This window comes from Pteropus alecto, unplaced genomic scaffold (genome assembly GCF_000325575.1).
Source record: "Pteropus alecto unplaced genomic scaffold, ASM32557v1 scaffold138, whole genome shotgun sequence".
Classification (NCBI taxonomy): domain Eukaryota; kingdom Metazoa; phylum Chordata; class Mammalia; order Chiroptera; family Pteropodidae; genus Pteropus; species Pteropus alecto.
This window is the reverse complement of record NW_006441525.1, coordinates 231204-248163: the sequence shown is the minus strand read 5'-3', so window position 1 is coordinate 248163 and position 16960 is coordinate 231204. Positions and strand designations below refer to the sequence as shown.

The following is a 16960-nucleotide window of genomic DNA, read 5'->3' as shown; positions in this document are numbered from 1 at the left end:
TCAATAGAAATCTGGTTTTAAGGTAATCAAGGAGCCCCACCTGGATGTGGGAAAGCTCGATTCCCATAAAAGAAAGCCAGCTGATAAATGAAGGATGAATGAAATAATTTTAAAAATATTATACCAAAACCCTGATAAAATTACTGATTCAGGTAAGTATTATCAACTGTTGTTTAAAATACTAGATGCATGATTGATGGGGAACTAAACTTATGAATACATGTAGTTCCAAAATAACACCACACAGAATACTTTTAAGTCGTAAGGAGAAAACCATACACTGAAGGGGTTTGATGGTTAGTACCTAATCCAGTTGTCATTTTAAGCATCATTAATGGTAACTTAGGTTTTATACGTTTTCTGATATGATGCAACATATACTACCCTAATGCACAAACCTATAGACATATAACTTCTAGTTCACAAGAAATCCAGAGAATGGAGAACCAAGTTTTAAAATCCCACATGGGCATGTCAATCCTATTTAAGAAAGCAGAGAAATTCAAAAGGCGGAACATTCTACAAGATAACAGATCTGGTCTCTTCATTAAACTAGTGTTAGCAAAAAGGGACCATATGTGAGAGAAATTAAGGGCACAACCACCACATGCAATATATAGTCCTGGGTTAGATGTTGGTTTGAACATTTTTGATTAGTTGGGGAAATATGAATATCATCTAAGTATAAAGATGATAAAATATGTATTAAATGAAAGAACAAACCACGGACTGAGAAAAGCAGGTGATAAAGGTGTGCTAGTGAACATAAACATATAGTATTACACATACATAAGCACATGTCTGGCTTCTATAAATTTGAAAGCATTTTTTAAAGGAAACTTTCCTAAATTTCTCGAGTACACATATGGGTTTTGTAGGTCATTTTTTTCACAACAAAATGACAAAACAAAGTTTCAAACTTTTATTTTTGAAATATTCTCTTAATCATAAATTTGTTTTGAAAAGAACTTACTTGTCCAGTCAAAATTTCATATTTGAAATGACAGGTTAAGTACCATCACCTCAAAATCTAGCTAGGTTAACAGCCAGTGACTTATCGCAACAGGGCAGCAAACTTACCATTTCTCAAAATGATATGGTTCACTCATCTTTTTGTGAAAGAAAATTTTGGTTATCTTATGTTCTTCAACTCTTTTACAGTGATTGGTACAAAAGATTTTTAGTTTCATGCTAATTTTTTTTACCAAAGAGTCTACCATTTGGAATAGTTGACAAATCCATTTACTGGGCCACATAAAGTGTAATACTTGGAAATACACTGAAGACAATCTAACACTCACACTGCTCTTCTCATACCCACATGGTGCTTGACCATCTGTTTGTAAAGCCTAACCTCTTCTGTTTTTAAGATTTAAGAAAAAATAAATAGAAGTACTAGCACTTTACGCTCACACTTCCTCCATAGATCATATTAGGTCCTTTGAGTACACATGGATGAAGGGAGCATGGTTCCTTTCAGAGACCCAGAGTTTAAAAAGACAGAGATAAAGAGTCAATTCATTTGGAATACTTCCTTCCCAACAGTTCTTCCTCCAGATTTTTTGTTTTCGTTTTAACATTACCACACCAGCCCCCAAGCAAGTCACTAAAAAGCCTTAACTCCAAACTCCTGAACAATTCCAGAAAAAGTTATCGAGGCTGAAGATCACTTTTTACGGCCTTCTCACTCATCTTTACAAGCCTTTAATCAGAGCATTCAATAGACTCCAACCAGATCAAGCCCTCAGTTACTCTGATGTTTCATCTTTTGTGGTATCCATACTATATTTTGATACTCTTTTGCTACTACTAATAAATTTCCTTTTCTTAGAAGTTTTTCTCCTGTTTCCCCACCTAGCATCATGACAGCTCCATGCTCTTACTTTAGCCGGCCAGTCACAGCTGCAAAGACTTTTGCTACAGCCAAGAGCTGTCATCTACCTGTCAAGCTGGCTTCTAGCTGAGCAGAGGAATGAACTCAAGTGGATGTCCAAATTGTTTACCTGGCACTTTCCTAACCAATCAAATCAGTGCTAACCTGAGAGCTAGAAAATCTTGAAAAGATTTCTAAACCTAAAATATATTAAATACAAAAAAATTAACTTGTGCCTGTTGTAAAACAGGAATGACAGGTCCCAAATGGAGTAACTTTTGCTAAGCCCCATCAAGATTTAATACTTAACCTAACTGTAGTTGCAGCCATCCCAGGAATGGAATTTTAAGCCAATCAGTCTGGAATTTCTTCCTCAACACTAGTAAGGTAATCTGCCTCATAAAACCCACTGCCTCCCTCTAAGGGAAGGTGACAGTGCCTGAAATAATCCACTCTTCTAACTTCCTTGTCCCACCATCTTGCTACCTATAAAAATCTTCCATTTTGTACAGCTCATGGGAGCACCTTTCTATTTACTATTACTATTCATATTTCCCCAAATATGAATATCATCTGGGTATAAAGACGATTCATGAATTGTTGAATAAATCTAATTAGATATTTAAATTTCATCAGCTGAATTTTTATTCTTCAACAATGCCAAAATACAACCATAAACAAAGTGAAAAGGCCGACACCAAACTGAGAATACGCCAACAAATTTTCAATAAATATGCCAAAGCATCCCTGTTTTTAACCAGGAGTAAACAACAGCAACAAGATTTAAAAAGAGAGATTTCTTAGTTATAAAATTATCAAGTGGTTTATTTTTGTTTTTAAGACAATCCTTGGTTCCCACCATGCCCACAGCCACCCTCTAAGGGGTTCTTCACACTGAAGGCACCAGGTCTGATTCCTCAAGACCCAACATCTTGGGGACATCTCATATGACCAGAGACTAAGTACTGACCAAAAAGCAGCCTGGTCTATGGCCATGCCACCCTGAACATACCCTATCTCGGATGCTCAGCAGGGTTGAGCCTGGTTAGTACTTGGAGAGGAGACCACTTAGGAAGACCAGGTGCTGTAGGTGTTTAAAAAAAAAAGCAGCCTGGTCAGAGCTTTGCGTGTTCTGCTCAGGAGCACATTCTCCTACATGGAACTGCTACAGCCAGCCAGATTTTCTCCTGGGTGGCATAAAGACTTTTACTGTCTGTCATACTAAGGGCTATTTTTCCAGAGTTCTCTTTAATATGTTATAAACCCCAAGAACTCTGGCTGAGTCTGCTTTTCTGTAAAGCTTTCACGATTTTCTGTAATCATGGGGTTCCTCTCCCCAATGATAGGCCAAGTAGTGCGACCAAATGCCCTAGTTAAAATAGCCAACTCTTCATACTCTTTTTCTTGAGCCTTTGCTTAGGCTCTTTTTTCCCCGTAAGAGTTTCTGCTGCTAAGCACAATAAACAGCAGGAAAGATGGAAAAAACAAAAACACCACAACTGGCTTAAGAAATCAAATTTTAATAGACATAACCTACAATCTGTGTTTCATACATTCAATATGAATTAAAGTTATCTCAGAAACACTTCTCAACTACTTTTGTGAGCACAAATAGGAAAACAAAACCAAAAAAGCTTTAACAAATGCTATATGCCTTAGAAATAGGAAAAAAAATTATTAAATTTTGAGGTGAAATTTTAACTAGTACCACCAACTTTTGGTCTAATCATTGCAAATTCCAGATCATCAAACTATATATCAGAAAAGATCTTAAGGGAGGAAGCAAGTAGCAAGCTGAGGGAAGACTCAGGAACGAGAACAATCTTTTTTTTTTTTTTAATCTAGGAGAGTAACTATTTCAACTATAGTGGGTAAGAGTGGAAGAAACAATCCACTCCCTATTCTTCTCCATTCCATACAACCAAAAAGATGAGGGACAGTGCTCTCTGGAGGAGCTTACTTGAGAAAAAACTATTGCTTAGGTAACTCCTGCAGATGAATGCACTAGGTGCTAGATATTATCTGACTCTAAAAAAAACCAAATATCTTCCATGACAGTTACAAGTAAATGAGATTCATAACTCTTGTACAAATACCGGCTATTCCAAAGCATACTTCCAGTGATCCAAATGGACCAATCACTCAATGTCATATGGAATCTACACAGCATGTTACTCGTTTTCCTATAATATTGATACACCATGTCTTCCTGCTAGATGTTTTCGTGAGAATGAAAATGATCTTAGAATCACACTTTAGTTAGGAAAAAATTGTTTGTATTCGAATTATAAAACACTCTTACTTCAAGTGGTACACTTTAATTTTTTTTTTTAATCAATTATTGGTCCAGACTCCACTTTCACAACTTCACTAAGTGGATCACGAGTTACTAACAACACAGCTTTGGGGGCATTATTTACTAACCTTAACTGACATAACACATAAAGAATTTCACACTAGTGAATTTTTTTTTTCCGGACATTTTTAGAGCAGTTTTATGTTCACAGCAAAATGAGCAGAAGGTACAAAGATCTTCCATATACACACCCCCACACACACATATATACACAGCTGGTCGGTTTTTAAAAAGCAAAACACATTCTCTTTGGAAAGAAATCAAGACATTATCTTAGAAAAGGTAATTTCAAATTTGCAACAGCAAATTTAAAGTACCACTGCTGAACGCATCGTCACTAATACATTAGGAAAGCACTTAAATACTTACCATATAACATCCAACAAGGAAAGCAGCATTTGCTTGTTTTCTCTGATCAGAGCCAGTAAAATGAACAATTTTCTTCCTTATCATTGAAATTGACTGCATGAAGACACACAGCTGTTAGTATTTTCTTTTAAATTTCAAGTTTTCTAAAACTTTATTTTGTGATGAAGATAAATTCCAAATCTCACAATGTATTCATATTAGCAAGACCTTTAAAAATATTAACTTTGATATCCCAAAGTACCATGTCTCTTCCCATAAGACATATTCTTAGATTAGAAGGAATGGACAATGAAAGAAGTAGAAAGAAGATATGAACAGATTTATTCTTAAAGTATAGATTACTTCTGAAAAAACACATAAGAAGTTAGAGAGAGGGGCACTTTTCTTTCATTTTCCTACTGCTTGATTTAAAAAAAAAAAAAATCTATTCCCAAAACCTTTAAATTAAAAGAGTATAGAAATACATGCAAAAATAATTCTTTCTGTTAGAAATCAGGGCAATGAGTAGCGGGGGTGGGGGGGGGCACGGTGAGGGTGGCGCAGAGATATTGTAAGCAGGCTCTCATGTGATACTGCTATTGTCCTGTTTTCGATCTGAAGATCAAGATCATGACCCATGTATACTCGGTTTGTGAAAATTCATTCGGCTGTATACTCATGATCTGTACATGTTTCTGTGAATATATACTTCAATAAGACGTCAAAAATGAAAAGAATATCAGATTAAATACCAGAGGAACACATGCTTAGTTAGCACTTCCTCACCCATGCTTCAATAATGTGAGTAGAGAGATGGGTTCGGGTTTAGGTTCGGAACAGGATATATTCAGTTCAATAATTAAGCTCGCATTCCTTGGTTTCTATGAATCAAGGAAGAATGTGTACATATCTTCCTTTAGTTATTTACATGGAATAAGAGATCCAAGTTGACTTTTAAAAACTAAAACAAACCAAATCAGCTATAGAGCAACACAAGCACAAGATACTTTAATTCAAACTCTCAACACACTTTTATCACTACTAATTGAATAGGCAGTAACAGTTATCATGTTGAGTGATCAACACTCTACAAGTTGTGCTAGTAAATTGTGACAAAACATTAAAAAAAAAAAAAAGGACAAATACATTCTTAGTTGACCCAAAGTGTAAGTCCATAGCTGGCTGAGTACAGTAAAACATTCTTTCAAAATTAAAGCAAAGGAGAGACAAGTAGGGGAAGAGAAAATTATTTTCAGCTTCCTGGCCCTATATAAAACAAAAGATCTGCCACTGACAACTGGAAAAAGGGAGGGGTGGCATAAATAGATAAGAGTATAAATGCTTATATTCCTATTCGAGAGAGAAAAAAGTCCAGAAAGAAGAGTCTCCATCTCTATATAAATCTGTAGTGAATACACATATAATACCGAAATAAAAAGTAATGCTACAACTTCCATTAGCTCATCTGACAGGTGCTTCTAATGTTTATGATATGAAATTTTACATTTTATTCTCAAGGAAAAAAGTCTGCCTTACCCATAACTTTTTAATACAATTTAATTTTTAATTAAAAATAATTTTTATTTCTTCTGTGTAGTAGTAGCTTGGTAAGTAATCGATTGAATAAAGTTGCTTTAAAAAAGGACCCATCTTCAAATATAGTACTTTCCATTTGAGAATCTATAGTGACTTATTTGGAATTGCTAGCAATACATAAACATTTCTTTATTGTGCATGACCAATAATCAAAGTTTGGATGAGGGGGTGTCTCAGATCAAACTAATGAATACACACTTTTGCAATTCTCGATGATACAGCCTTAAAGATACGTTGCTTGCCCTTGCTTCCCCTGCTTAATCGTATGTGTTAACTGTCAAGGTGAAGAGTCACTAGTAGTACAACATCATGGGAGATTCAAAATTGAATGAGAGAAAGTAAGATTAACTAACTTTTCTTCATTAGTTTGCTAGCATACTCTCTCTATCAAAGTGAGGGCAGAAAGAACAATGACTACAGCACAGGAAGTTTCTCTTGTTAGGTTTCAATTGCGTTAGGTCAGCAATAAGAGGTTCACCTTACTAACCAATTTCTACTTTGGCTTTTCAAGTATTTGAGTATCACCAATCCAAACCAGAACCAAATGACCCAAACTTAAACTGTTAAATAAAAACTCTGGAAAAATAACTTATACACTATGCTTTCTTAAAGCAACCATGGGTATGTCCCAAACACCACCATAATGAAAAACATGACATTTCCTTTTTAAAAATAGAGATATGCTTTCCTTACTTTCCCCGTCCCAAGATCGGGCTAATGATGATTAAGTCAATTCTTAAGTAAAAGCGACTTTACCTTTAATTTCTTATTTATCTTGCAACAATATCTGTAAACCATTGCCAGATTGAGGGGTCCAAAATCTGCGTAGAAGCTTTAAAAATGAAAAACAAAAACGTGTATGTATAATATTCTAGATGTTCTGAATATAAATGCCTTTTTGGAGCTACAACATCGAATTAAGACAAGAAAGCATACACCATTTTGTTATCAGTCACAGAACTTAAAGGTACTGCCTTAACTAGAGGAAGAGATATCCCGGTAAGCAACGCCTATTAAACAATATGACAAGTGGTTCAACACCTAAATACAACCTCGAATAACATATGGAAACACCTTATGAATAAAAAAGCTGTTTTTCCACACATTTTTCCACTGGCAAAAACATATCTTAATACATTAGTTTATATCTCATTGTACTGTAAACTATTAGAATTTCAATGTAAATTGTTAAATTTAGAAAAGTTCTTTCATTGTTATTTTTTCTCTAAGGAGCTATTTTATTACTATGGGTTAAAGAAAAAAATCCTGCAATTATCAATCAACAGATCTATAATTTTCCAAGGCTATCCTATTTATAAACATACCTTTAGACTCTTTAAAAAAAGTTATTAACAATCTTTTAAAAAGCAATACTTACTTCTCATATTCAAGTTCATTATCTATGCTGAAATAATGTACATTTGATGAACTCTTTGGTCTGCTGTAGAGAATGGCAAAACAAAGGCGATCTGAAATGGAAAAATTGCAATGTTCCTTCCTTCAGGTTATCAAAAAACATTTCATATATCATGATGCAACTCTTTTCAGATGAAGTCAGATTTTGATTTTTTTCTATGCATGTTTTTGATGGTAAGAGTGCCAACAGATACTTTGAAAATGTTCTGGCTATTTTGGTGATAATAAATAAGCAAATTTTTTTTAAGGAGAAACTGCCTTTAACTGTAAGTTTCAATAAGGATAAGTGACCTTTTATGTAGCAATACGGCTAAATTCCTGGAGGAACCTCTCATCACAAAACTTTAGTTTCCCGGGACTAAGAAATCTGAGTAAATGGCAGCATGCACTTGATAGCTAGCCTTCAACCTAGATGACTGACTACGTATCATTGCTTTTCAAGGCATCATAAAGAGTCACTTCAATAAGAAACTGTATTTTAAGTAGAAAAAGAACGCTTTCAAAATTGCTTCAAAATTAACGTTTACAGCAATAGAACACAAACAACAAAATGGGTTTATCCAACTATTCTTAGGGATCACTACCACTTTTATAATGACTTACAATTAGACAAATTACCATTGCAACAGAAGCAATAAGAGGTTTCTCCATGATGAGTGTCAGATGAACTTGTGTTGCATAAATGCAGTTAGGTTGCTGTGATATTTAGCAAGAATGGTAACCAGTATTAATAATGCTCAGAGGGGCTCCACCCTTCCTCCCCCACCACACCCCCAAAAGAAGTTGCCTAAAAATCCTTGCGAAGCGAAGCCCTCCACAATCGCTATTAGTAGCAATACTAGTAGTGCTAGTAAAATACTCCACTCTTGGCAAAATCAAGTTCAGCCCTCAAAATAGTAAGAAATAAAGGACGCCAACTGGCATCCTTTCCCCAAATGGAAATTTAAGCAATTGTCAGCAATTCAGCTCACGCAATTGCTGTATTTATTTCCTCCTAAACGCAACAAAAATGTCTTGCAACCACAAACACTCAAAAGGGTGACGAGTTTATTCCTTTCCAACCACAAATGACCCTTGATTCCTTTGCATAGTGACCACGATTTTGCTCCCTTGGGTGGAGAAGCGCAACTCGCCTACCAGCTAGGGGATCCCCACTGCATAGGTCTTATTCATGTTCGCCCCAAAGCAAGACCACGCCTGGGGACTAGGAGTCACGGGAAGCCACCAACGCCCATGAGACAGCATCGGCCCTGGCTCCAAAGTTTAAAGGCACCTCCTGGCCAGCAATCGGGGCCTCCTCTAAGCCCAGGAACCATATGATGCCCATTAATACGGCGTGTCCCCCGCAGCGGCCGGGACAAGCCAGCCCTGTACTCTCGGCACTCACCTTTGATCACCTCGGCCATCAGGCAGGTCCCTGTACCCTCCCGACTCATGACTCCAAAGCATCTGAAAGGCTGAGTGGAGGGAACGACTGGACAGTCAGGGAATAATCAGCTGCTGGGAGGAGGCGCCACGACCACACCCCCAAAGTTTAAAAAACAAAGTTTAAAGGGCCACTGCCCAAGCAGTAGGCACGGTGACAACGCTCGGCAAACCCGGGCGAGTCAAACCCGGAAGTCCAAAACTTCTCAACTGGCTCCAAACCGGGCGGCAAGGGCATGGGGCGCGGAAGCTACCCCCAGCCGCCCAGGCTCAGCTTCGCCCCGCCTTGGGGACGCGGGGGACGCCGGGCGGTCGGTCGTCTGTGGCGCCAGGCCCTCCAGCGCCAAAAGTCTGCACTCACAGTCGGGACCTGCAGCAGAGCGCCACAGAGGCAATCGCGGGTCTGGTTAGAGAAAGCGGCTCCGAGAGCCAGTGCAAGGACTTCTCGGAAGGGAAGGGGTAGATGGTGAATATGACCCGGCGACACGGACTCGGGGCGCCTCCCCCAGCTGCCCTGCCCGTCTCCACCAGGGGGTGCTGCAGCCGGGCTGTAGCCGCGCCGCGCGGCGAGGCGCAGTACTGCGGGGCAGCCCCGGGCCTGCCAGGCACCCGACCTGGAGACCCCGGCGGGCTGGAGAGTGTCGGACTCGCCGCGAGTGCTGGCGTCTCATATACAATAGACGTCTTCAAAATGGTTCAGGATTTAAAAGTAAATTCAGCTTAAAACTGTGGTCATTCATTCCTTTAAAGTCCTTCGATTTCTCAGATAAGTATTAGAACGGTTAAAAGACAAAAATTCTGACACCATACTAAGCAACCATTTAAAGGATTTTCTAAATCGATGTTCGACTCAAGTGAAAAAAAATGAAGATACAGTATGAATATGGTCCCAATTTTGTTATATACAATATGGTGCGGAGATCAGGGGTGATTTTCATTCCCTCCTTTAGTTTTCCAGGTTTCCTATAGAAAAGCGTTATTTTAATAATACGTGAAAAATTTGCAATGACTCTCCCTTAAACGGACAAGCAATACAGTAACAACTTTCCCAAGAATTATACTGTATAATCTTAATATACTATACACATTATATATCATATACAATTTTGCCACAGAAGTAAACAGCACGCCTGCTAAATTTTTTATTCTAAAATTCCAGACAAATCAAAGACTTCCAATTTAAAAAAATAAAACCATAAATTCTTTTTAATGTCCAACTGGAGAAGGCCTTTCTAAACGAAACAAAATCTAAACGCCATAAGAGAATCTACAGCTGAATTGATAACCATTTTTGAAAGAGTCTTCATGGTAACAGACATAAAGTCAAGAAGTAAACTGGAAAATATTTTAAATTTATCTCACAAAGATACTCCACTTCCATTTTATGTGACTGCAAAATAACAAAAACGCAAATTTAAACTACAAGGTCCTAGTTTTCCTTCAGACTGACAAAAACCAAAGGAGTTTGAAAGGCACTGTTGGTCAGGTTGTGGGGAAACCGCCACTCACATTGCCTGTGGGTAGGAATATAAACTGAGACAACCTCCATTCACGGTAATTTAAGGCAACAGACACTTTGCCACCCTAAAATATGCCTTTTGGGATAGTGATTTTAAGTAGGTTAGTAAGAAACAAAAGACTCAGAACTTTTGACCCTCCCCCCTCACCTGCTTAAAGGAATTCGGATAGAAAAACCTGCTTAAAGGGAGCAACTTAGCAACTAAACATGACAGTAAGAAATCTAGCAAAGACTGTTTGTTCGACTTCCCTCTGTGTCCCATTGTTTCTGGGTGCTCCAGTAAGAATTCACTTATCACATGTTTGCTCTTCTTTCCACCTACCTGAAAATTGCCTACTCCCTCCCCGACTTTGAAACTCCAGACCCCTACTTCCCTCTTCTTTGTCTAGAATGCCATATAAACCTCAACCGTCCAATGCCTCCTTAGGTCTCCTATTCTTATGGCATCCCCGCATGTGTATCCAAAGAAATCTTGGATACCTAAAATTGTAAGAGCTAAGCTTACAGGACAGAGTATATCGTGTTTTGTGCGTGCTTGCTAAGAATATTTAATAATTACTGTAATAAATTTTTTATCTAAGACTAACTTTCATTATAACCTGGTAGCAAAGATGTGAGAGAGTAGCTGAACCCCATCTACCTGGAGTTTTCTTGAAATTACTGTTATCTATCAGAGTCCTAAGAGCTGTGCAAGACCAAATTGGCTCATGGCAGTTTCCATCAGTGTGATACAAAGAGATGAGATCTGGCATTAACATGGCCTAAATCATTTGGATCATGGTCATTCGAGTCAGGCACTTGCGCCAAAAAGAGAAGTCACAGGGAAGTAAAGCAGTCAACTTCAGCAGCCATTTTTCTAGGATCCTAAGCCAAGAACTTTGATAAATTCTAATTTATCAACCCTAAATATGCATTTCAAGGGAGGGGCAGAGATAAGTAAATGGTCTGTCTCATTTCAAATTTCTTGGCAGTGAGTGAAAAAAAGACTTCATTTAATGAGTATTTTTAATATATAATTGCCTTATCGGAAGCAAATTCTTATTCACAATACTCATTCTTTATCTCCAATGGTATTTAAAGGCCCTCCTAAAAATATTTAGGACATCACAATTCTAGGCCACTAGTTATATAGATAAGTAATTTTTTTCTATAGTGAAACCTGTCATGGAGATTTTTTAAAATTGTCTTGCCAATTTGACTTGTGGTCTTTAAGAAAATGGTGTACAGAAGGATTAGGGGTACATATTAAATTTTTAAAATGGGAACCAGGGCAAAAGATTTGAAGACACTTTATGAAAGAAGTTATAGGAATGGCCTATAAGGTCATGAAAAAGGCATTTAAGTCAGAGAAATGCAAATTAAAACCTCAATGAAATACCACTTCTTGGCCAACAGAATAGAATAGCTAAAATCAGAATGATAACACCAAGTGTTGGAGATGTACAGCAATTAGAACTCTCAAATGTTGCTGATGAGAATGTAAAATGGCATTAAGACACTGGAAAAGTTCAGCAGTTTCTTACAAACATATTTTTCTGATGAGCCAGCCATCCAACTCCTAAGGATGTATGTATATATATCCAGTATATATATCCAAGAGAAAATAAAACCCATGTCTACAATAAGACTTGTACATGAATATTTTTAGCAGCTTTAGAATAGCAAGAAACTGGAAACACAAATTTCCACCAACAGGGAATGAATAAACAGATTGTAGTATATTCATATAATGGAACACTACTAATCAAAAACAAAAAAAAGAATAAAGTGTTGATATACAAAATAAAATGGATGCATCTCTAACACACTATGCTAAGCAAAATAAGACGGACACAAAAGAGAACATGCTATATGATTCTTGATACATAAAGTTCAAGAAATCAACAGTGGTTGATTGGGGTAAGAGGGATAAGGGCCCACAGGGAAGAGTAGTTTACTCGTTAAAATTCAAATTGTACACAAAAATCTGTTTTACTATATACAAGTTGTATTTTACTTGTATATAGTAAAGAGTAGGGTGGGGTGAGGTGGCCAAAAAGAATTTTGACTGGTATAGATCCATGAAAAGACTACAGAATTAATCAAGTAGTTTGTATAGAATTAAGAATTATCTTGACCTAATTGAGTATAGAGACCATGAGTACCAAATTACATTGCAACTTTAAAAAAATGGAAAAAACATACCAGAAAAGACAGTGTAGCTAAATAGTCTTTCAAAGATTCTTGAAATAATAAATATTATTATCCTTCCTCGGTCTGTAAAAAGACTTAAAGAATAATAAAAAGTTCTCTCAGATCCTAAAATCTTCACAAAGGAAAATTCACAGAAATAGGGTTTACCTTTTAATGTAAAGATTATCTGCCATTCATTCTACTCTATCAACCATATTATTTTAAAAGTACTCTGGATTGAGAATAAGGAGAAAACAGTGACTCTGTTGATACCATGTCATATAGCTCCAACTAAGACTTGCTTCAGGTCACACAAATACAGCAGAATAATCTGGAGCTCTTCTTATATCTCTTCTACCTTTATCTCAAAACTATTGATCTGCTAATGATCCAACTCACACTACGTAGAATATAGCTACCCAGTACAACTTTGTGCGATGAGGGAAATGTTCACTATCTGCTAACATGTGGTTAGTGGTTACTATAACAGACAGCATAGACTTAAAAGAAATAGGTCCATCAGTTTCTAATCTATAGCCTCTGATAAGAGACAAAGGCCTCCAACTATCAGAAAGATAAAAGCAAGGAAGCTGTCTGTGCCTTTCCTTCTGCTTTTAAGGCCTTTATTTCCAAGAGTTTTGATCCTAATATCCAACTCTGATTTTCTCAGCTGCTTAAAGAGAATGAGAGCACCTGTGGTCAGAAACACAGCGTACCCATCACAGTGCCTAAGGCTCAAAAGGCGCTTAGTAAAATGTCTGCTTAACAAACAAATGAATAAATAAATGGAGGAAGAGCAGACAAGGCTAGAGGAAAATGAAATTCTCATTTACTGAGTACATCCTAGTCTGGGCACTTTACACATATTATCTCAGTTATTTTTCACTTATTCTTATGATATAGGTTTTATTGTCCTCATGTTACAGATGGGAGAGACAGTGCCAAGAATAAACTTGCACAGGGTCACTCGGCTTGTGATGAGGTAAAACAAAGCTTTGAACAAATATAATCAATGTATCTTGAATCAATTCACATATAGGAGCATATAAACAAGTAATTAAGTAATTGACCTACAGTATTCTTTTTAAAAAAGCCCCATTTCTCATTATTATATCAGTGTAGCTTCAAAGAAATCCTATGGAAAAATAATTACATGGCTCAGATAAGTAACTTCCAAAACTGTGTATTTTATATAATATGGCTTTCAAGATTTAATATTTTAATTATTTTTCAAAAGGAAGGATGGCAGAAAAAAAAACACTTCAATCTGAATCACACAGAGATGTTTTAATTGAGGTTTTCCAGGCTCAATTCCCTTCAAAACTTTGCTTCCTTAGGGAAGCTGTGACACCACAGAAGAAACACTGAGGGATCCAGGAGAGCTGGAAGCAGCACAACTTTGTGGAAATCTAAGAAAAAAGTGGGATGTTCACTGAGAACTCTCTACTAGTCCAGCCACACAGCGTTGGGACATACTACCTTTACTCACATTTTTTCTGACATGACAGATTTTCACAGCAGGTACATTTAGCTCTCCACAGCAGCCCTACATGAAGCAGTTAAGCTCAAGAATTTTAAGAGAAATTTGCTTATACAGTACTTTGATTCTGAGAAGAAAAACCCTCTTGCTACATCTAACAATAATTCTGGGGTAGTCTTCATGCTTTTAAAGTTGAAGTTTTGATTTTTTTTAATGAAAGGTTTTAGGAAAAATCAAACTTCTAAGAACTTTAATGTCAATGCTGAATTGTATTTATTATATATTTTACAACAAAGTGATATTTAGTTTATAACTATGGAGCAGCTTTATATTTTACATTATTATCTAGATAGTTACAATTGAAAAACTATGCCTGGAAACAGAAATGTAATCTTCCTGTTAAAAAAAAATCACAAAACACTAAAAATTCTGATAAAATTTATACCTTGTTAGTATATTTTGTTTTTTTGTTTAAATTGAATGAATATGTGTAAGCAATCTGTTTATGCTAATCATATATCATAAATAATTATAATTTCAAATGTTCTGTTGCATTCCTAAAAGTAACCCTTATATTTTCAGATGTACTTATTTGCTTAAGAGATAGCAAAATATTCTCTGAAATCTGGATTCTTAATCTCCAGGATCCTAATATATTCCAGGAAGGAATACCTACACAAACAATATTAAGATTAGCATGCAAATAGAAATAGATGTGAACCTGAGTTTTTTAAGACCATAAAGTTTTTGTTGTGATCAAAACAAGCATAGCATAAAATTTACCATCATAGCATAAAAGTTACCATCATAACCATTTTAAGTGTACAGTACATTAGTGTTAACAATATATACATTTGTTATGCAACAGATCTCTCGAACTTTTTCATCTCGAAAAACTATGAAATGCCATACACACTGAACAGCAACTCTCCTTTCCCTCCTCCCTCTAGAATGACAACCACCATTTTCCTTCTGTTTCTAAGAGTTTGACTACTTCAGATACCTCATAAGTGGAATCATACAGTATTTGTCTTTTTGTGACTGGCTTATTTCACTTAGTATAATGTCCTCAAGGTTTATCCATGTTGTAGCATGACAGGGATTACATTTTTTTCTTTAAGGCTGCATAACCTTCCAGTGTATTATGTATATACCATATTTTCCTTATTAATTCATCTATTCATGGACATTTAGGTTGCTTCCACCCCTTGGCTATTGTGAAAAATGCTGTAGTGAACAGGGGTGTGTGACTATTTCTTTGAGATCCTATTTTCAATTCTTTTGGATGTATATACCTAGAAATGGGACTGCTGGATCATATGGTAGTTCCATTTTTAATTTTTTAAGAAACTTCCATACTGTTTTCCATCGCAGCTGCACTATTTTACATTCCTATCAACAGTGCAAAAGGATTCCCATTTCTCCACATCCTCGCCAACATTTGTTATTTTGACTTTTTTTTTTTTGACAGTAGTCATCCAAACAGGTAGGAGGTGTTATTACGGTTTTTATCTCCATCTCCCTAATAATTAGTGATGTTGAACATTTTTTTCAGATGCTTATGTGAAATAATAGAAAACATATATATTGGTCTCTGCCCAAAGTTTCTGGCACAGAGTGCCTAAAACCCTTGTGATCTCCTAAGTGATGAGAACACTAGGAATATCTTTTGTTTGAATATTTGGTTTTTGACCCCAGATCCTGACAAAATATACTAAACCCCTTGGAATTTTGTGGGTCTAGGCATGTCTTTCGTTCTAATGAGGCAATTCTGTGTGGGGTCCTGGATGGGACCTGGATGAGGGCTGATCACCAGAAAGGAATTTTCAGCTCCACACGTATTCTCTAGAGGAGAGAGGGGCTAGAAATGGAGTTGAAAAGTGATCATGCCTATGTGAGGCGTACCGTATGGGGTTCGGGGAGCTTTCAGGTTGGTGAATACACGGAAATGATGGGAAGTGTTAAACTCAGAGAGGGCATGAAAGCTCCATGTTCCATCCCACATACCTTGCCCCACAGATCTCTTCCATCTGGATATTCATCTATATCCTTTATCATATTCTTTTATAATAAACTGGTAAGCAGAAAGTAAATAGTTTTCCTAAATTGTGAGCCACTCTAGAAAATTAATTAAACCAGAGGAGGGGGTTGTAGGAACCTCTGATTTACAGTTGGTCAAAAGTACAGGTAACAACCTGGATTTGAGATTAGTATCTGAGGAGGGGATGGTGGTCTTGTGGGATTGAGCCTTTAACCGGTGGGGTCTGATGCTATCTCCATGTAGTGTTAAAATTGATATAAATGTAGGACTGTGGAAGAGAGACTGTTTCAAGGATTGACCGCTGCCTCACCCTGCCTGACCGCTGCCAGATAGTTGCCAGATACTCATGCTAGATCCGGCTAGATCCAGGCCAGAACAGGACAGAGATTGCTTCTTACAAACCTGCTCAGGAATTGTCCTAGCCCTTCCCGGTGCCGCAGGCATGCTGATTCCTGTAACAGGCCCTCACCCTGCACTGGTCAAGTATGTAAAGTGTTTCCCCTTATCTGGGGTAAATCATGCCTCAGTCAGTACTCCAATCCACCCTTCCCTGTCCTGTATAACCCCTTACGCCTGTCATGTGGCACAGAGGATATCCAAATTGTCTTGCCCCTGCTCAAGATACACCTGGTATATAAATTTCTTTAATAAACTCTTGATATAATGCTGGAGTTGTCAGCTTCTTTCTTTGGTTTCTTGGCCCCGGGGAATTTTTCCAATAAGGATCCAACACA

The 16960-nt window shown here is 37.0% G+C and overlaps 1 protein-coding gene across 4 annotated transcripts in view; it reads right to left on the bottom strand.

Moving 5' to 3' along the window:
• The window catches only part of CDC14B (cell division cycle 14B), a 52004-nt gene extending 42536 nt beyond the window's left edge, over positions 1 to 9468 (bottom strand). For all 4 annotated transcript variants that reach the window (XM_015594797.2, XM_006918809.3, XM_025051676.1 and 1 more), the window contains exons 1-4: positions 8977 to 9468; positions 7552 to 7642; positions 6930 to 7005; positions 4599 to 4691 (exon numbers count right to left, since the gene is read on the bottom strand). In XM_015594797.2, the coding sequence (XP_015450283.1) occupies positions 4599 to 4691; positions 6930 to 7005; positions 7552 to 7642; positions 8977 to 9025 (309 nt within the window). In that variant the 5' untranslated portion in view covers positions 9026 to 9468. The remainder of the gene's footprint in view (positions 1 to 4598; positions 4692 to 6929; positions 7006 to 7551; positions 7643 to 8976) is intronic.
• Positions 9469 to 16960: the final 7492 nt, after the last annotated feature.